The sequence below is a fragment of the Adiantum capillus-veneris genome, chromosome 13 (assembly GCF_014529385.1).
Source record: "Adiantum capillus-veneris isolate H3 chromosome 13, ASM1452938v2, whole genome shotgun sequence".
Taxonomy (NCBI): Eukaryota; Viridiplantae; Streptophyta; class Polypodiopsida; order Polypodiales; family Pteridaceae; genus Adiantum; species Adiantum capillus-veneris.
The window spans coordinates 98,610,925-98,631,949 of NC_140943.1; the positions used below are offsets into that span (position 1 = coordinate 98,610,925).

At 42.3% G+C, this 21,025-nt stretch overlaps 2 protein-coding genes and 1 non-coding gene across 3 annotated transcripts in view; 1 reads left to right on the plus strand and 2 right to left on the minus strand.

Annotated features, from left to right (window-relative positions):
- Positions 1 to 10,144: 10,144 nt before the first annotated feature.
- LOC147444504 (pentatricopeptide repeat-containing protein At1g03540-like) lies at positions 10,145 to 13,626 on the plus strand. The gene is made up of 2 exons (XM_086527098.1): positions 10,145 to 12,483; positions 12,578 to 13,626. The coding sequence occupies exon 1, from the start codon at positions 10,376 to 10,378 to the stop codon at positions 11,711 to 11,713; it is 1,338 nt and encodes a 445-aa protein (XP_086383224.1). The 5' UTR covers positions 10,145 to 10,375; the 3' UTR covers positions 11,714 to 12,483; positions 12,578 to 13,626.
- A 2,338-nt stretch (positions 13,627 to 15,964) lies between these two features.
- Positions 15,965 to 16,036, minus strand: TRNAT-CGU (transfer RNA threonine (anticodon CGU)). The gene has a single exon. It is a non-coding gene; the product is annotated as a tRNA-Thr (tRNA).
- Positions 16,037 to 19,274: 3,238 nt separating this feature from the next.
- Positions 19,275 to 21,025, minus strand: part of LOC147444506 (protein TIC 22, chloroplastic-like) — a 55,886-nt gene continuing 54,135 nt past the window's right edge. The window contains exon 9 of the mRNA XM_086527100.1: positions 19,275 to 19,317. Within this exon, the coding sequence (XP_086383226.1) occupies positions 19,290 to 19,317 (28 nt within the window). The 3' untranslated portion in view covers positions 19,275 to 19,289. The remainder of the gene's footprint in view (positions 19,318 to 21,025) is intronic.

Below are 21,025 nucleotides of genomic sequence, written 5' to 3' on the forward strand. Positions count from 1 at the left end.
GTACATATTACGTGCAGTGTGTTGTAGCTGAACATAATTGTATAGACGGTGCTCTTGCTCCATATTTTGATGCTCTACTTTTTTATTAAGCTTTGACATGTCATTGTTTCACTGCTTCGTCTTCTTGTTGGCTTCCTCTCTGACTTTCTAAATGTATTTCACGTATTTCTCTTGCAATGATGAATAGGTAGCACATAGATGTTTTCTTGCTGCCCTTTCATTGATGAAAGCTCAATATAATCTCCAGTAGTAGCCAAAAAATCCATCTCTCCCATCTTTAGTAAAACGCAATAGCTCAGTGACATTACAAAAGGGAAGTGATGCATTGGTCATTGGATCGCCAAGGTAAATATGTCCATCAACCCATAAGTTGATTGCCTTGCACCCAAGGTTCCGTAGTTGATCTCTAGTATTGGGATTAGATGTACCAAGTCGCACAGTAGCATACTCTTGCTCTAAATCAACGTTTAATCGATATCATTTTGTCTTGTTTAGTAATGTCTTGCAGTGGTAGGGGATTGAATGACATTTTTGTTAGCTAATCAAGCAAATTAGAGAGAGAATGTGTAATGGTGACTGCTACAAGCAGATGAAGGTAGCTATGGAGGAAAGATATGGGGAGTACTCAGAGATAGGAGAAAAAGATTATGTTATGGAGGGAAGAAAGAGAGGGAGTGCAGCTCAATCTACTTTGAATTCAAATTGTTGATCCTGAGTGTAGAGAGAGAAATGATATTGCGCACAGAGGTAATGGAGATTTTTGTTGCTCTCAGCTAGAGCTAAGTGGGAGAAGCATTGGGGGGGGGGGGGAGAGAGAGAGAGAGAGAGAGAGAGAGAGAATCTACATTGCTCTCAGCTAGAGGTGAAGTGGGAGAATGATTTGGGGGGGGGGGGGGAGAGAGAGAGAGAGAGAGAGAGGGAGTGAGAGATAGAAAGCCAATAAGGAAGAGAGTGGGAGAGAGGGAAGATCTGCAACCTTTGAATATCTGCACTCTGTCAAAAGTAGGCAACAAAGAATGTTCCTTAATGATTGGGAGGGGAACTGACAAGAGAGAAAAGGGGGGGGGGGGAGAGAGAGAGAGAGAGAGAGAGAGAGAGAGAGAGAGAGAGAGAGAGAGAGAGAGAGTTGGCTCATGTTTTAGAGAGATAATGAAGTGAGAGAATGTGGAAAATTTGCTTTTCTGGCAGGGGGCTGAAAAGTACCTCCTTGAATGAGATATAAGTGAGAGAGAGAGAGTGTGTGTTTTATATGTTAAAGAGAGAAGAGGGGTGGAAAAATGACATTTTAAAATTCAAATACAAAATATGAAAATGAATTTTTTTAAATCTCAGCATAGGCCTTTTTGGTCTCACTTTTAGGCTTGGTCAAACTTGGCTTAAGCTTTAAGCATTCCCTTAAACTGCCAAATAAAGAGGCCTTCCTATACCCCATTCACTTCCTAATGTATGGGTGATCCCAGCCTTTGAAGTGTGGGGTGGATACTTGAATGCAAGGTTTAGGTATTAGGTGAGGAGATTGTGTGGTTCTATGGGCATTTGTTAGTGGATTGAGGTGTAGTATGTATCTTGGGTTATAGATAGGTCACGTTCCCTCTTTCCCCTCAGTAATGCTACTTCCTAAGTTGTGTACTCTTGAGCTTCTCCTTCATCTTCTCCATCTTCTGTGAATTCTTGTTGATTTCTTGTGAGAATGCCCTTGATTTAGGGTTGAAGAGAGTTGTGAGGGGTAAAAGGAGGTGGAGATAGAGAGAGGTAAATGAAGAAAGTGTGATGGGGGTAGGGGGCTACATGAGAGGGGAAAGTGGGCGGGGAATTTTTATTAAGGAAGGGCATATCAATGAAAAGATGTAGGGAAAAGATTGAAGGAGGGTTTGAGTGATAAGGGAGAGTTTGAGGGGGTGAGAAGAGATTGTGCTCAAGTGTGAGTGAGCGGGAGGGATTGTGTGAGCAAGTAGAGGAGGGAAATGTGTGAGTGAGAAGGGGAAGTGGGAGAGGATAAAAAGAAACCTTGCAAGAGTGTGGATGAGATGAGGGTGTGTGTGAACAAGTAGGAGAGGTGAGACTGTGATTGAGAAGACCGTGTGGACTAATGATTGTCTTCTACCCTTGATTAACGTCGGTGCAGTGCCATGTAGGCAGGCCTTGCCCTAGGGCCTTGGGCTTTGGGCCCATCACAATAGCACAATTCTTGTGAATTCGACTCAAAGTCCTTTTTTTTCATACTCACAACTTTGAGTGGTACAGTTAAATTATCTTCGAAATGAATGTACAATAGGCCTCAAGAACTATCCATGCCTCGAGGAATCAAAATATACAAAAGGGTGGAGGTATTTACCTTTTCCTAGCCTCTTACACAATGTCGATTCAAGGTGTGTTTAGATTGGTAGTTGCTAACACTTTCTGAGTATCTAATGCCAAGTGTGTGCTTCCACTCATCAGAGTCTTTATGTTTTCTAGTAGAGTGTAATAGAACTTATTTTCAAATTTTTAGCAATAACATTTTTTTAAAGGAAATTTTGGTCTAGGAGTTCATTCTAATTGTTTTTGTTCAATTTCAAATTTTGACATGGGGCACACTTTGGGAGCCACTTTTGAGGGTGATGGAGCGAGATTTTGGAAAAGTTTTGTAAGTAGGAAACGCAACCCTTAAGGAAAAATATTGGTTCCTTGAGTATTTCAAATTCCATCATCTTGATGCTCATTGAAGCGTAGATTAAGGAAAAAGTGAAAATGCCTATTTTGCATCATAGATTGATTCGAAGCTATGGATCGTTGAATATGACAAAAAATTGTGCACTTTAAAAATAAAAATAAAAAGACATTGTTATTTTTCTAGATTCGCACATACTGGATATTTTTAGTGTTGTATTGTGGTCTTGACAATGCGATAGAGATTGTGATTATGAGAGTGTGTGTGAGATTGGGATTGGAAGTGAGAGTGAGACGTGATTGAGAGTGAGATATCTCAGGGGTGGTTGGGAGGTTATAATACGAGCTAAGCTCTTTTTGTAATCATCATACATCAATATAGATTCTCTATTTTGTCCTACCTAATATGCACCTCTATCAAATTTATGTTTGTCAATCTATTTAGCTCTCCCATGTTGCATCACACGCAAGAATCCAATCCCTACTTTCCTATATGATTTCTTCCACTCATCAAATCTCTCGTGGCCAAGTAATCTTTGAATAGATGGAGGGGGTCTCCAATTGCCGATTTACATCCCTAGCACAGGTCTATGCCTATTCCTTCGGCTTTTACCTTGATCCCCATTGGTATTGTCCCCCATAGCACCTTCCAAAGAATTTCATTATGATAGGCCATGGAGGATCCTAGATGTTATATGCAACTACCACCCACTTTAACTCATGCCATTGTAGCCTCCACTGTTTGGCAGAGAGAACCAATCTGCTTTATAAATAAGCTTGATGTATGTTCCCCTTTTTTGTGGTAGAGAAAAAATCTTGTTTTTGGACCAATGCCAGACTTTCCAATCAAATTTTTTCTCACAAATAGACGCTAGAACATTACTCGGTCCTTCCACCAATATAATTTCCTTTCTGTTGAGGGTGTATTGGGTAGCTAGCTCATGTGCTTCTTTCCAGCTCAAGATGCTTCTATTCCAAAACTGAGTTAGATGTATTAATCCTTTGTTGTTGATCCTTCTAGTAATTTCTCTCCAAGAGGGCCTTATTGCATCACCTTCAATCTTAGAAAGCCAGGGGGACCAGTGAGTGATGGAGTTCTTGAAGTCTTTGGTTGTCTCCCCCCATTCTAGTGCATCTGGTGCTTTAGCACATTTGCCCACCAGCTCATCCGTGTTGTCGCCAAGCTTCACGTGAGCCCAGGGTGGTGCTAGCACTTTGTCGCGAACTCCTATCTCCCCCCCCCCCCCCCCCCCCCCACCGGGAGCGTAGCTTTTATTTTTATGAGAAAAGCGTGTGAATTTATATTAAGAAAGAGAACATCACAAAAGAAAGGCAGGAGAGTCTTGATACAAATAGATACAATTAGAATCCCAAAAAGGACAACTTATTTTTTGGGTTTGGGTGTTGGAATTAGGGTTGCAGAGAAACACACACAGCTTGGAGAAGACGAAGGAAGCTCAAGGCACACAATAGAGAGTGTGTTACTTAGTGTGCAATGGAAAGATAGATAGCCCTAGAGTGATGGGCGTATATACAATGCACGGGGGAAAAAACCTCCTAAAGAGGGAAAAAATGCCCCGGCGGTCCTAGTGTGTTCACACACATCACTACCACATGTATATGGTAACAAATCCCCCCTGGAGTGATGCGGTGAACGAGAGCTGGCACATGAGTAAAGGGAAGTGCCATGCCCTGAGGACAGGATCAGTCCACAAAGGGGAGTAAGCCCAAAGCTTTGCGGAAAGCTTCAAGCTTCTCACGAGACAATGCCTTTGTGAAAAGATCTGCAAGGTTGTCCTGTGTTGGCACATAAGCCAAGCTGATCTCTGCTGCTGAGAGCCTCTCCCTGACATAGTGGTAATGCACCTCAATGTGCTTTGTGCGAGCATGAAAAACTGGGTTCCTCGCAACTGCCAATGCGCTCTGACTGTCAGTGTAGATGGTGTTGGCAGTGTCCTGTCCAACACCCAAGTCAGCCATAAGGCGTCTGAGCCATACACACTCAACCGTAGCTGTGAAGACTGCCCTGTACTCAGCCTCACAACTCGAAGTGGCCATAGTAGGTTGCTTCTTGCTCAACCATGATATACATGAACTGCCAAGCATGAAACAAAAACCACTTGTGGACACTCGCGTGTCAAAACAACCAGCCCAATCTGAGTCCGAAAAAGCATGTAAGTCTGGCGGCAATGATCCCCCCTTGGGATAAAACAAGCCAAGATGTAAAGTGCCACTAAGGTAGCGGAAAATCCTCTTGACAGCCTGCCAATGCTTAGACCCTGGGCTATGCATAAATCTGCTGACCTGCGAGACTGCAAACTGAATATCTGGCCTCGTGTTGCATACATAAATGAGGCAGCCAACAGCAGTTTGGTAAAGAGTGACATCAGCAGGATCGCCAGCATCATGTAGACTCAACTTCAAACCTGTTTCCATGGGAGTGGCAATAGGTTTGCAATCCTCAAGTCCAAACTTACATATCAATGTCTCTATGTAACTTTTCTGACACAAGGCAATACCACCATCACACTGCTTAAACTGTATACCCAAGTAATGATGCAACAGCCCCAAATCTTTCATCTTGAAAGTAGCATTCAAATCAGCCTTAAATTCAGCAATATGTCTCTCATTTGGTCCAGTGATCAGCAAATCATCAACATAAAGAACCACAATGAGAAATACATCATCCTCACGCTTTACATACAATGTGCTTTCTGTTGGACTGTTACGAAAGCCTCGTTTAACCAAATGAGTGTCAGCTTTCTCATACCAAGCACGAGGAGATTGCTTCAACCCATACAAAGCCTTCTTACATTTGCACACTTTGTCCTCTTGTCCTTTTATGACAAAACCGCGAGGCTGCGTTACATAAACTTCCTCAAATATGTCACCATTCAAGAAAGCAGTAACAATGTCTGATTGATGTACATCCCAACCAAAATGAGCTGCCAATGCACATAGAAAACGCACAGTAGTCATACGACAAGTGGGAGCAAAAGTCTCTTCATAATCTATGCCTTTTTGTTGTGCATAACCCTTTGCAACAAGTCGAGCCTTATGGCGATCGATCTCACCATCCGGCTTGCGTTTCAACTTGTAAACCCACTTCGTACCAATGGCCTTTTTTCCAGGAGGCAAATCACATAAAGTCCATGTGTCATTCTCTATAAGTGCATCATATTCTGATTTCATGGCAGCAATCCAATTTTCTGAATTCTGTGCTTCATCAAAGGACAGAGGCTCCTCAACATCATGTAAACTAGACACAGCCAAAGCATAACAATCTAATGCATAAGATGCATGGTGAGAGCCTGAACGAGTACGACTAGATAAAGGTGCATCCAATTTACTGTCACGCAAAGTGTGCACCAGCCATTTTGGCATACCTCTAGCCTGCTCATTTTCAGCCCTTTCCTCATCAAGTACATCATGTACATCTGCATCAGTAATAGGCTGTTCTAAAACATTTTCAGAAATCCCCATAGGCTGTACATTTGCCTCATTGGAACTTACATTCGTATTTCCACCACTGAAAAGAGGCAACAAAGTGTCATAAATGTCCTGTGAGCTTACATTACTGTCTCTAGTACATGACAGCAAGGGTTGAACAGAATCTTCCACAAACACTACATCCCGTGAAACCAGAATACGTTTTGTTTGCGGATGATACAACCTGTAACCTTTGCTTTCAGCACTATAACCAACAAAAATACATTTGACAGCCTTATCATCCAATTTTCTGTGCTGCACTTGTGGCACCAAAGCATATGCCAAACAGCCAAAAACACGCATGTGCTCAATAGAAGGTTTTCTATCATGCCATGCTTCATATGGAGTAATAGACTGCAAAGCTTTCGTAGGACACCTGTTAAGTACATAAGTGGCACACATGATGGCCTCAAGCCAAAAAGAATGCGGCAAAGCTTGACTTTTGACCATACATCGTGCCATTTCCGTTAGTGACCTGTTTTTCCTCTCAGCAACACCATTTTGCTGAGGTGTATAAGGCACTGTACATTGGTGTTTTATCCCACGACTAGCCAGAAATGCATTAAATTCATGAGACATATACTCCCCCCCTCGATCGGAACGGAGGGTGCCCATAGTACATTTTGAGACATTTTCAGCCATAGCCAAAAATTGTTTGAAGCACATAAAAACTTCGGACTTCGCTTTAAGCGGAAATACCCACGCATGCCTGGAGTAATCATCAATGAAAGTCACGAAGTACAGGTAATTGCCCAAGGACGGAGTTTGCATGGGCCCACAAACGTCACTATGCACAAGCTGCAACCTGCATGTGGCCCTAACTGAACCATCCTTTGGAAACTTAGAACGCTGCATTTTACCCAGAATACAACCTTCACAAACATGTTTGATAGGTGCTTCAAGAGGCGGCAAAGAAGCAACCATATCAGATTTCTGCAAACGCAGCAAACTGGCAAAATTCAGATGACCAAAACGTGCATGCCAAAGTTTTGCATCTGAAATAGCCCTTGAATCTGCAACAGCATTTGCAAAATTTTGTCCACACTTGTCATACAAAGTGAGCTTATACAGCCCACGGCACAAAAGCCCAGATGCAACAATTTCATCACCAAAACTGAGATCATGAACTGTACATCTGTCATCCACAAATTTGACTACAAGTCCAAGTCTAGCAAGTGCGGATACAGACAAGAGATTCTTCTTGATCCCAGGTACATAAAGTGCATCAACAAGTGTGAAGGAACTGCCATTAGCAGCAGTGAGCACAATCTTTCCAACTCCCTGAACTGGATAAGAGGCGTTGTTGGCACAAGTGACTGAATTCCCATGAGGGACAGACTCGAGAGAGGTAAACAATTCACGATGTGAGGTAATGTGCTTTGTAGCACCACTGTCGAAATACCACACATGTGAATCTGCAGCAACTGACAAGAATGCATCATGGACAGCAGGATTGTAAGTGCACTCTGCGCTAAAAGCCCATTCTGCATCAACATCAGCATCACAATCTCCTTTCACAGAAGACTCAACAATGGCTGCATTTGTAGTGGAACCAGCATTTGCAGTGGAACCACCCTCTTTCTTCTTAGCCTCTTTGGCCTTCAACTTAGGACACGACTTGATCAAGTGATCATTGGCTTTACAATAATGGCAACGCATCTTCTTTTTGCCCTTATCACCAGAATTGCCAGACGAAGTGCTGCCAGCAGAAGCATTAGGAACAGAAATTTTGCCACTCGCAGCAGAACCATAAGAAGTGGCTGCATTACTGTTACCACCCTTTCTTTGAGAAGCAATAAAAGCCTGTTCAACTGCACGCTGCCTAGTCCTGTTTTTTCTAGAAAGTGACTCTTGCAACAGCAATGTGCATAATGCATCAAACTTGACAACTTCAGGATTTCCTTGGGTCATCAGTCTCCAAGTACTAGCAAAAGTCTGGTAGGAATCTGGTAAGGCATCAAGAACAGTCTGCACAAGGGAACTGTCAGAAATGACTTCACCTGCAGAAATGCGTTGCTCATTGATATCCTTGACACTAGCAAGGAAAGTGTCCATATCATCTTCCTCATGCATAATCTTCGACTCTAGCTCTTTACGCAGCAAAGCAATTTTAGCCTCATTGCGGCTTGCATAAAGACCTGCTAGAATATCCCAAGCCTGTTTTGCAGATTTTGCTAAACGGATGTGAGGAATAATGGTGCGCTTCACAGACAACGCAATCAATGCATGAGCCTGCGCATCCTTAACATCCCAACGAGCTTGTTCTGCTGTAGGCAAAACAACTCTAACAGCTGCAATCCTTGCAGCAAGACCTGCAACATCCTCAATATCGCCTACATCTTCAGAACCAGGACGTACATCAATGCCCTGCACAATGTTCCAGACACCTTTTGACACAAGAACGTGTTGCATCATATAAGCCCACATAGGGTAGTTGTCCCCATCCAACCTGTCCTCAGCAGCAAACATCTTGAACACATCTGTGTTGTTGTTGTCAGCCATGGTAAATGCTGCACCTGATGTGAAAACTGCCCGAAAATAGGAGAAATGGAGCGGGAACAACTTGTGCTATATAGCACAAACCGTAGAAGACTATAAGGCACCTGTTATGCAGAAAACGGCACTGACAGAAAATCTGCACAAAATGACGAAATAACCTGTGCAGTACTGCCCGTAGTGGAAACGGAGGCCGAAATGAGCCCAAATCAAAATTCTGAGCAGACCGAGCTCTTCGAGCTCGCCCAAAATATTTGTCGACCTGCAAACGCTTTCCAAAGCTCACTGAAATCGGAGAAAGTGAGCAGGCGTGTGCTGGAGCAGCTGGCGACTAAGCCCGGGAGGACGTGACCTGCTCTGATACCAATTGTTGGAATTAGGGTTGCAGAGAAACACACACAGCTTGGAGAAGACGAAGGAAGCTCAAGGCACACAATAGAGAGTGTGTTACTTAGTGTGCAATGAAAAGATAGATAGCCCTAGAGTGATGGACGTATATACAATGCACGGGGGAAAAAACCTCCTAAAGAGGGAAAAAATGCCCCGGCGGTCCTAGTGTGTTCACACACATCACTACCACATGTATATGGTAACATTGGGCTTATACCTAGAGGCTTTGGGGGGTATGTCGGGATCGGGGGCTCCCTTGGAGTTTTGCACTTCCATAGGGGTAGGTCACTGGCTACTCAAGGGCTCTCCAGTTTCTGACTCAATAAGATATCTGTCAAGAGCATTGACTTGCTCCACTAGTGAAAGTTGAAGGTTAACTTCATCTTCTTCCTCACCCAAGGAGTCAAGAAGGGCAAAGGAGTTGACCTTCTTCTTTCCTTTGTTTGAGGAAGTCTTGGGCGGGCGCTTTGCTACCAAATTAGGGGGATTCGTTTGGTTCTGAGTGATTGGTGGAGGCAATGGAGCTTGAGGGAGATCCTCTTGGTGAGCTTCGGGGGAAGACTGGGAGGTGGACTTGCCGCCTTTTTTGTTGGGACAATCCTTGATGATGTGCCCTTGAAGACCACATTGAAAGCATGAATATGGTTTGTGCTTGTAGCTTAGCGGTTGGAGAAAGTTATAGCCACCATTGAGTGGAACGAGGATCTTCGGGGAGGTCCTTGAACAAGTCAAGTTCCATGAGGACTTGTGGGTGCCATCTCGGGTTGAACTCCTGATGCAGCGTGACACCCGAGCCTCTTTGTCTATCATATATCCTATGTCATAATGACCGAGGTCTCAACCTTTATGCGGGTCGAAATCTGCGACATGAAGGCTAAACTCCAAAACAGAGAGAAGGCCCTGTGCACGCGATAAAGAGGGAGAGAGAAAGAGTATCGTGTTAATTCACTGTCGATCTATTTTTTCTTTGATCTCTGATCAATCTAATCAAGTGCGGCATGTGCTTAAATTTTGTGATGTAGAAAACTGCGCTGCAGAGCACTCAAAGCTCTAGTTGTACTCAATCTACACTATATATATATATATATGGCGGAAAGGTAGGCCCTTCACGCGTGTCAAAATCTGTGACATGAAAGCTAAACTAGAGAAGGCCCTGAGCACGCCATAAAGAGGGAGAGAGAGAGTATCGTGTTAAGTCACTGTCGATCTATTTTCTCTTTGATCTCTGATCAATCTAATCAAGCGCGGCATGTGCTTAAATTTTGTGATGTAGCAGACTGCGCTTGCAGAGCACTCAAAGCCCTAGCTGTACTCAAGCTTCAGTAGCTAGGCTGAGAGAAGATAACCATGCATGGGACTTGAGAAAAGGGTGACGAATGCGCACCACAACACACAGCCCACATCTCACGACACATCCCTTGCCAGCAATGGCTACCTCCAGCGGTTGCCACCGCCTGCTACACTTGTCACCCTTATCAGAGCCTGTGCCAAACAAAACGATCTGCCCAAGGGCCACACATTGCATGCTTATGTTCTCAAAAACGGACTCATTTCGGCAAACATCTTCATCGGCAACACGCTACTCAGTATGTATGCCAAATGTGGGGCTCTTGCAAGAGCAAGACAGGTTTTTGATGAGCTTTCCATTAAGAGTGTCGTCTCGTGGACCGCCTTGATTGACGGATATGCCCAGCACAGGCTTGGTCGTGAAGCACTGAAATGCTTCAAAGAGATGAAATGTCATGGCCTCTCGCCAGATGGCCAGACTTTTGCTTGCACTCTGAAAGCGTGCGGCAACATCGGAGATCTGGAAGAGGGAGAGAGAATACATGAAGAGATGTCTGAGAGGAATTTACTTGAAACGAATGTCGTGTTATGCAATGCAGTAGTTGACATGTATGCGAAGTGTGGAGAATTTGTGAAGGCACAACAAGTGTTGGAAAAACTTCCATTTCGAAGTGAAATTTGCTGGAATGGTTTAATTGCAGGATATTTACAACATGGGCAGGGCGAGAGAGCGCTGGATTGTCTTGACAGAATGCAACATGAGGGCCTCTCCCCTACTGCAGTGACCTTTGCTTGTGCCTTGAAGGCGTGCGGCAGCACCATAGCCATAGAGAGGGGTGAAGAATTACACGGTGAAATCATGAGAAGGGAGCTGCTAGGAAAAAATAGTGTCGTTGGCACTGCATTGGTGGACATGTACATAAAATGTGGAGCACTTGCAAAGGCACAAAAAGTCTTCGATGTGCTTCCCGCAAGAAATGTAGTGTCGTGGACTGCTCTCATTGCAGGGTACGCAGAAGAGGGAAGGCACGATCACATCTTCGGCTCGTTCAACAGAATGGTGAGTGAAAATGTAAAACCAAACTTGGTCACATATGTGATTGTGCTGAATGCTTGCCGTCGATTAGGATTAGTGAATGAGGCTCAATCCTACTTTGAGAGCATGAGTACAAGCCATGGCATTCTTCCTACTTTCAAGCACCGTATCTGTATGGTTAGTCTTTTCGGATTTGCAGGATACTTAGACAAGGCGATGTCTGTGATTAAAAGGTCACCATTGCCCGACCGTCTGCCAGCATGGTCTGCTTTGATAAGCACGTGTCAGAAGTTGGGCAACGTGAAGCTTGCAAGAGAAGCATTTGAGCATGCAGTACAATTGCATGAAGAGATAGAGCTTTTGTGAATGATTGCATGGTGTGCTTGACATTAATGTATCCAGTTGGGGCATCAAACTGAAAATGCATTCGGAGTGTGTCTAGGTGGGCACGACTCACTACAACACTACAATGGTCTAGTGAGTCTAGACAATTCTTTTGGTTAGTGCTAGATGCGTCTTGAAATGCGGAAGGAAGGGAAGATCGGAAAGACGTCACTTACATCTTCCTTGTGCCATAACTGAAGAGCATGTATACAAGTCGAAATGTATCCTTCTTCCAAATCAAACTCCAAATTGATTAAATCTCTGATTTACTTGAGACGATTGTTTTGTCCTGATGCGACATTGCATTTAATATACAGAAATTGTTTAAGAGAATGGACCTGGCCCCAGCATGGACCTGTGCAACTCAATTTTGTCTACAAATGAGCTACATGCTTGAATAACCAGTGGTCCATTCACGTGCGATAAATGTTTTGCAGCAGATGCACCTCATTTGTTCAAGTTAAATCATTGTTTGAAATTGGCCCAACATGGGGCTTGCAGGCCCTCGCCCTCTACATATGAGCTCAACTCTGCCTCCAGCATTGCTCCATAAAGATTGGCTAGGCACAATGGTGTGCCTAGTCTACTTGTTGGTAATCCCTCTAATAGTACTCTACTGCAGAATAAGGCAACTAAGGGGGTACCTGTCGTGTATATCACAAGAAGATTTAGAAATTTTCTCATGTAGAAAAACGGAGTCTTTCTCAGTGTTTTTCATACAATGCATAACATCATGAGCTTCTGCTCGAGAGGTACCGCATACCTAGCTAGGTACGATTGGGGCCAGGGGACCATTGGCCCCCCCACCGGGCTGGCGGTCCCCTGCCCCCAATTGTACCTAGCTAGGTATGCGGCGCCTCCCTCACAGAAGCTCATGATGTTGAGGTAAGTCACAATGTGGGAAATATTGTGAGAATTTGTCCAAAACTTCTTGTGGTATATGAGGTGGTCAGTCTACATCCATGCGTGATCTCTTGCTCTCTTCATTGGCCTATGCTTGGGCGATAGAAAGGGCATTCGAGTTTATTCACACACCCATGAGAAGAGAACTCTTATGTCATACGAAGAATCCCAAGAGACCTCAAAGATCTATCGAAAGAGTTCGTAGGCATAAGGCTAATGGTAACCACTCTTGCTCCAATTAATTACTTAGGGGAAAGAGAAGAAGAAGAAGAAATGTGTGCGCTTTGCTTTGCTCTTGATGACTTTGATTAAGAAGAAGATGAGGCATTGCGCAGGTTTTTTGAAGCAATTCCAAACGACCTCATAGCGAACAAAGTTCTACTGGTCCTGGAGCTCCCCGATCTCAGGCACTTGCCCCTGCTCTCCAAATCATGGTCCGCCCTCCTGTTGAAGGGTTCTGTCTGGTCCTTGATTGCGTGCCAGAAACGGTTCAAGAGCAGGCCTTGGCTTGTCATGCTCTCCTGGACCCCCCCCCCCCCCCCCCCCCCCCCCCCCCACGATGAAGTTCGGCTTGCCCACTGCCATGCGGAAACTTGCCGCCATCATCAAGGTCATCCTCGTCGTCTTCATAGCAGGAAGATCTCAACTGTTGGGCGTCACTTACTCCGGCCATTCAGAACTCGAGCTCTGGTTCTCTTCTTCTGTGCCCCGATTGAATCCTGCCCCACCCAGAAAACAAAAGATTGCACATTGTATCCTCTCGATGATAGGTGCTTGATTTCTGCCTCCAAAGGCCTCATGTGCATTGTTTGGCCTTGCGATCAATTTGTTATTTGCATTCAATTCCCTATGCCTATGCATTTGCTTGGTTCAACACATAAAGCCTGTCGGGCAGGGCACGGATTCCATTTCTTGTGATTTTTGGAAAGACCAGAATGCCAACTCTCCACCATACATTTGTATAAAAGTATGGCACTTTTTAATGACGTGCACTTTATATTTAGCATTTTCATTGCATGACGCTTCATTGTAATACGAAATGTTTAACTATTCACATTGTTTTTATGTAACCGGATAGTATGGCACTTTTTCATGACATGCATTGTATATTTAGCATTTTCACTCCGTGACGCTTCACTATAATATGAAATGTTTAACTATTGACATTGTTTTTATGTAGCCGGATATAAACATTGTCCTCTAGCTTGCACAATTGGACGACACTCATACACAATTATCAGGTCGATAGTGCAATTCAAATTTTATAGTCTGTTGATGCTTTATATATTTTTTGAGTATGTCAATGCTTCCTTAAGTTTAGTTTAGCTACATATTTGGCAATGCATCTTACATATTGAAGCCCATTGTTCTCCTTTGCATAACCGTACTGTAGCATAAGGGCAACCCTTTATCCAAGCGTTTTCTTCTTCATTTACGTTTTGCACTAGGTTATGTGATCGGTATCTAAGACGTCTTGCTCTCTCCAATTGTTCCAACTAACGAAGTAACCAACTGCACTTCAAAATCTATAAGAACATGTACGACAAAGAGCAACGTCCACCAAGCAAGACTAGTTTTGTACCTTCTAGCATAACTAGTTCTTAAGCGTCTATCAAAATATGGATTTTGAGCAGTGCTCATGGAAAACCAACCTTCGGTAAGGCTAAAGTTCCAAAGGCCCTTCTAAATTTCAAGCGTGTCTTTAGGAAAAGAGCAAATTTTTACACATTCAATTAGGTCCCCACAATTTGGGGAAAATAAAAAATGGTTACATGATAGGGATATTAAAAAAAGGATACATAAATTGACGACTTTAACCTTAAAGAGATCTAGAATGATATTGGAAATGACATATTGAGACTACAAAGTCAAAAGTCTTCTTCTCACCTATATAAGAAAGGTTGTGTACTCACTTTTCTCTTGCATTCATTTAATCTCTCGCATGGCCTTGGTGGTTTTCTCCTCCTATTCATTGAAACCCTTAGTGTTGTGTTGGGTTAGGGAGACTCCTTTCATTTCACATCCTCACATGATGGAGACTTATCTTTTATTTCACATCGTGACATGTTTTTACTTTTCTTGAATTCTATTATTTTAGAATGTCAAAGTGAAGCTTCACCTTGCATAAATTTTAGTAAATTTTACACACACACACATGTTTTTTTTGCATTCTATTGTTTTAGAATGTTAAAGTGAAGCTTCACTTTGCATAATTCTAATAAATTCTATACACACACATATATATTAATTAGTTCTTTTTATTTCACCTTTCATTTCACAACTTCACACATATATATTAATTAGTTCTTTTTATTTCACCTTTCATTTCACAACTTCACATGGCTTTACATTTCTTGCATTTTATAGCTTGATTCCAATCAGTGTTAACGTTCGAAAAAGTCTCTTTTCTTAAGCGACTGTTGAACGAGTTTCTTCCTCACAAAGAAGAAAATAAAAAATACTAGCAAAAATTTTGAGATTTGCAAAAATTTTAGACGACTTTCTCACATATTTCATCGGTTTTTCTTCCGTTTACCATGGTTTGCAATTAGCTAGTCTCAATTTTCATTCGGCTCAAGACTAAGCTGAGACAATCCTTTCCTAAACACTAATACCAGTTTAATTCAACCTAACAATTTTATCATTTTCTTATTGTTTTTTAAAGCCGTCGTGACCCTTTCACTTGTTTTCTATAGAGTCAGTATGTGGTACTCAATCATTTTAAAGATTTTATTAAGGAGAATCGGCGAATATCTCCTCTGGCAGACAGAAACGAAAGCGAAGGGTGCCTCTGGGCGAGGCTCACAGGCACATGGTGACCAACAGGAGGGGCAAGGCGAGGTAGGCAAACTACACCAGACAACGCGGCAACAAGGCAAGTGCTATGAGGGCGTTAGGTGACATCGACGGGTGATGGCAACAAGAGGTAGGCGCTTTTTTTTAAATATTGGATCGACACATCACATGTGTGCTCGACTGACTACGGGGACACCTTCGGAGTTGAGTTCAATTCTTGGGTCACCTTTTTAAAAGGATAGGATTGTCAAGGTGGAAGGTAGGAATCTAGCAACTAATGAATAAACCGTTGAACCTGCCCAGTAGTAGTGGAGCCATTAGGAGATCCATAGTATAAAGTATAGAAGCCGCTGCGAAACTTTGAGACAGACACTTTATAAAAACTAGTTAGCGAAAATTTCTTTTGTGAAGACTCGACAGGGAAGCGAAGACGCAAAGGAGGAACTAAAAAACTGAGACCGTATAAAACAAAAAGACAAAAGAGAGCTTCAAACGATATACAGCCGAAGATGTTGCGCAGAGGCTCCAGCGATAAGCTTCCAGCGAGGATCGAACTCGCGACCTTTCGCTTACGAAGCGAACGCACTACCACTGTGCTATGAAAGCGGACGTGCTCCACGCCAATCAAAAAATCTTTTAATAACTTATTTTCGTAATAATATTTCGCCATAATAATAAAGCCTGATTGATCTCAGTGATTTTACAAATAGAAAACCTTGTGCAATGTTAGCAAATTCTCTTGTTTCCAGTCCCATGCACACTCAGCCATCACAGGCAGCGGGTTACCCCAGCGAACAAGAGATGAGCATAGTATTAGCACAATTTAATTTATAAAGTTGGTAAAGGTTAAGCTATCACCCATAATCCTATTAAATTTATCGTTATTTCACATGTTTGGAACTTCTCTTATTTGAAGAGTCATCATTTGTTTCTATTACTTACCAATAGGCAATGACATTAAGCCCTGAAGCATTGCAAGGAATAAGTACCAAGAGCTTCTTAACAAAAAAAAATGTAGAGTGGCACTTTCTCCATGTATTATCTTGTCATGACTTTATGACCTCTACTATAATATGTTTTCACTTTTTTATTTCTTCCTACATATTAAAAGAGACATTTTGGGATGCCACATGTTACAAGGAGAGAGAACAAAGGGGAAGGGCCAATGTGTTGCCAAAATAATCAGGGACAAATTGTTAAAGTGGGAGTGTTTGAGCAACCCTCACCTCATCCCCGTTATACTTAAAATGTGCTTCAAAAAAGTCCTTAAAATACCCATCAGGAGCAAAAATGTGCTTCAAACCAACACAAAAGCCAAGTACTTAGCCAAAAGTAGGATGAGGACCAAAACCATGTTGAAACAATTTGAATACTTTTTGAGAAGTTTTCATCTGAAAAAAAGTACTTGTGTTATGTTGCTACCAACAAAACTATTGGCATTGTAATTCTTCAGGTTGTGCACTTGAACTATGCTACTACCTTTGAATCCCTCTATATAGTGGCACTTAGTAGCTATATGCTCAATAATATAGGTTTCTAATCAGGTTCCCATTGTGCTTATTTTTGTGATTGTTGGCATTGACCATATGGTTTTGATAAATTGTTTCTAGAGTTTCTTAGTTGTTGAGATTGATTTGTAACATTGTTTTGTGGTCAGCCGTTGATGCGATCGATCAATGGTTAGAAAATACTTGTAATAAACATCATGGCACAAGAGGAGTTTTCTTTACCATTACTAGTAATTTTCCCTTTGTTGCTTCAACATCGAGCTAAGGTCAACAAGTGCTGGCTCAGTTGGTAGAGCAAGAGCCCCTTGTGTCTAAAGTTTTAGGTTCATGCCCCCTTGAAAGCTCGTGTGACATGAAGCCCTTAGGGATTGTTCCCCTAGTCCAAACGATGGGTTGTTCAACCTTATTCGACTGGGAAGACTCACCTTAAGAGTCAGGCAGCCTCCACCTACAGGGTTTGGGGGTGTAATTTCAAAGTTGTAGGTTATTCTCCACAAAAAAAAACAGCGAGCTAAAGGACTAGGTTGTTCCAATGTATATGGATGAATGTTGTTGACTTCAATGCACACAATATACTCTAGGCTCATGTTATACTTGTTGCAATTGAAAGTAGTACAATTAGGTCTCCCCAATCTCAGAAAAATAAAAAATTATTTCAAAACATATTAAGTGTATAAGTGAAGGGTGAGTTTAGGAAATGAAAAGACAAATGGAGGTGGAAAGTCAAAAGACGAATGAGAGTGGAAAGTCAAAAGACAAATGAAGATGGAAAGTCAAAAGACATTTTGTGTCCATATAAATAGGTGTTTCTATGCTCTTTTTTTTTTTTTTTAGTGTCTTATTATAAGTTCTCTTTAGCGTTTTCTTTGCTCTCTCTCTCTCTCTCTCTCTCTCTCTCTCTCTCACACACACACACACACACACACACAATGTTGTATTCATCTTTCTTAGATAATATTTTTGCAAATCTATGTGCTTCGTCATTGCCTGTCATTACGTGCTATAGTTTAACGCATCATTTTTCTTGGTTTTTGAGTCGAATCTTTAAATTAGGAGCACCTTTTAATTTTTTTAAAGCCATTAGGAATACCTTTTAAAGTAGGATTTGCCAAAACTTGTCTACATATTGTTGTAATAAGTTTCTCTTTGGAATTTCTTTTGAGTTTTAAGTTGTTTGTGTAATTTATTAGTCACGTTCAATTTAAGAGAAGCCCATTTGAACACCAAATTTGTATCACATGTTTTATTTTGTCTTGCTCAGAATTTTTTTCACTTGAAATCAGTCACCTAAAGAGGATGACTCGAGCGAAGAGAAAAAAGAGAGAAAATGTTTGGGTATCTGTCTCGCAAAATTCAACAAAATTGCAGAATTGTCTTTTCTAGAGTCAAAAACAAGAAAATTATTAAATTGCAAGGTTCTGTGGTTTTTCAAAAGCAACCAACACAGGTAGAAGAAAGTGAACACCAAATGTGAAGAGGCTTGTGCATGTAGTCCTTATGCACAATCGTCTACAATTACAAAGCACGATGGCTCCTCTTCCACCAGTGCTACTATCCATGACCGTCAAAGTCGTGAGTCGAGGAGTTGCGCGCCACAGTCGCCCATCTACTCAACATTTGTGCAAAATGGAGTGTTGAAACTCTTAGATGCACGCCATGTTAGCACCCAAAATTCACCCACTCTGCAGGCAACTCAACACAGGGAATGTGATGAGGTGTTGCCACATCAACACTCGTAATTTGCACTCGCATGCGCAAGCTTTTTCTCTGCTGTTGTAGCCGCCTTGTCAGGGTACACTCTCTGTCTCCCTTCGTGTACACTTGCCCCCCTCCCCTCGATATTTAACGGCTAGGAATGGTCATCCAATGACCATTCCTTTCAAAAAGTGCTCCCACTATGGCTTCGAGCATGTCGCCATGTGATCGCCCTTTCTTTCAGGTTATGGTCAATGGATGACCATTCCCTACAGCATCAAGTGTTTCTCTACACGCGCGTTACCACCTTCCCACTCTTTGATACCATTGTTGCAAGCTTAAGAAATCTCTTCCTCTCAATGTTGGTTCCCTTTCTAGTTTTTTCGCCCTCTTTCCTGTGTCCACGCTTCAAAATCTAGAACACTTACCATTTTTCCCCAAAAAAGCTATGTTCATCAGTTTTTTAGAAACTACTCAATGGCATAAGTTAGACTCACCACCCTTTTGACAGTTTCTTGGCCTTCTTGTTCATACCTTACCAGTTAATTCTCCTTGTACATGCCTTTTTTGGTCTCTTGTGGGAATAACCCTCAAGCTTGGCCTTGGGAAATTACCCTCTCGCCAATTATGCTTGATCATTGATCTACTCGACCAGCTTACACTGTTGCGTTCATCTTGAAGCTCCTGAAAAATAAGAACAGTGTTTTGATCCATAACAAGAGAATTTTGGGTAGTTTTTGCTGGTTAATTCCAAGAAAAAAGTAAACAAGATACAAAGCCACATAAAACTACAACGTGAGAGTAAATAGGTGCTTGGTTTGTCTCAAATAAAGGGATTCCTTGGGCTAAAATATCCAGTATTTCCATAGCAAGTTCATCGAGATTGAAGGTCAAGGGGAAAAATATATCCACCCTCTCACGTCAGTATGAGGTATAAAAAAGAACACCATGGACGCTAGCATCGACACGTTTACTTAAAATGCATTAGCCCCAAACATGTCAACACCATGAAATAAAGAACATGTGTACTAACAATCTCATATCAACATTGGGAATGTGCACCCATTGCATTGTCACCCTTTTGTCCCCTCCCTCCAACTCTTGATGAAGGGAAAGGTCCCTTGGCGACCTTTTCTTGCAATGTTGCTCACATGCTAACTTTGGACAATCACCAGCCTACTCACATGCATTAAATGGGAAGGTTACCAAAGGACCTTCCTTCACCCCCTCATAGCATAGGCACTAAAGAGAACAATGTTTTGCTCGAGGAGGCCGGGCCCTTGAAAACCACCTTTTCTCAACAAGAACATATGAGATGAGTGAGGAGTTTTTATAGCAAAAACATTCACAAATACAATTTAAATCCTCCTTTGAAGCCTCAATTTTTTTAATGTTTTAAGAACAATCTCAAGAGACGTGTGTGTGTGTGTGTGTGTGTGTGTGTGTGTGTGTGTGTGTGTGTGTGTGTGTGTGTGTGTGTGAGAGAGAGAGAGAGAGAGAGAGAGAGAGAGAGATTTGATTTGATATTTACGTCCTCGGGGGGCCAAAATGACCCATGGGACCCTCGAAAACTCTAAGCAAACTCCCCTTGCGGGGGGGGGGTGTGGTGTGTAGCACCCTTTGCCTTTTCCATGAGTAGTGTGTGATGTTCTAGAATACTAGCTAGGTATATGCCTAGAGCTGTAGGAGATGGGTCGGTTTTAGAGAGCAATTCCTCAAGAGTAGTGCATCCCCTTGTAAGCTGCTGAAAATCAGCGCGTATGTTGGTGTATGCTGGGCATTCTAGAGTCACATGTGTCTCATCCTCAATCTTTTGTAAACTGCATTGGGTGCATTCTCTTTGGCTTGCATCAATTTTCAGCCATCCTCCTGTCTCTACTTTTAGCCTGTGAGCTCTCATACGCATCATAGTGATGGCTCTTCTTGCTCGGTGACACATAGGAGTTCATATGTGAACTTGTGTTTCTGACATTTTGTACGCCTCCCATTACTTTGTGTGTACATGTTTGCAGTAGTATTCAAATTTAGATCTGTGTGTAGCCGTCTTCCATTTGTTGTGGAGACTGTCTAGTGCTATCAACTCAAAATTCAGCATATAATCTCCTTCTTTTCCTTCTTCGATAGGCATGTCTACATATGCATCCACGTTCCATCTTGCAAACCATCTCTTGATGTCTTGTACCAGACTTGAGAGGATTTTTCTCTTGTTGGTTTTTTGTGGTGCACAACCGACTCCCCATGCCACTTGTGGTATTCTATTGGGAGACATCTTCTTCACTTTCATAATGTATTTGTACATTCTCTGCAGTGCTTTCATTTCTAATGGCCTGTTGCCTGTGTCCAACATCATCACACAGAGAGAGAGAGAGAGAGAGAGAGAGAGAGAGAGAGA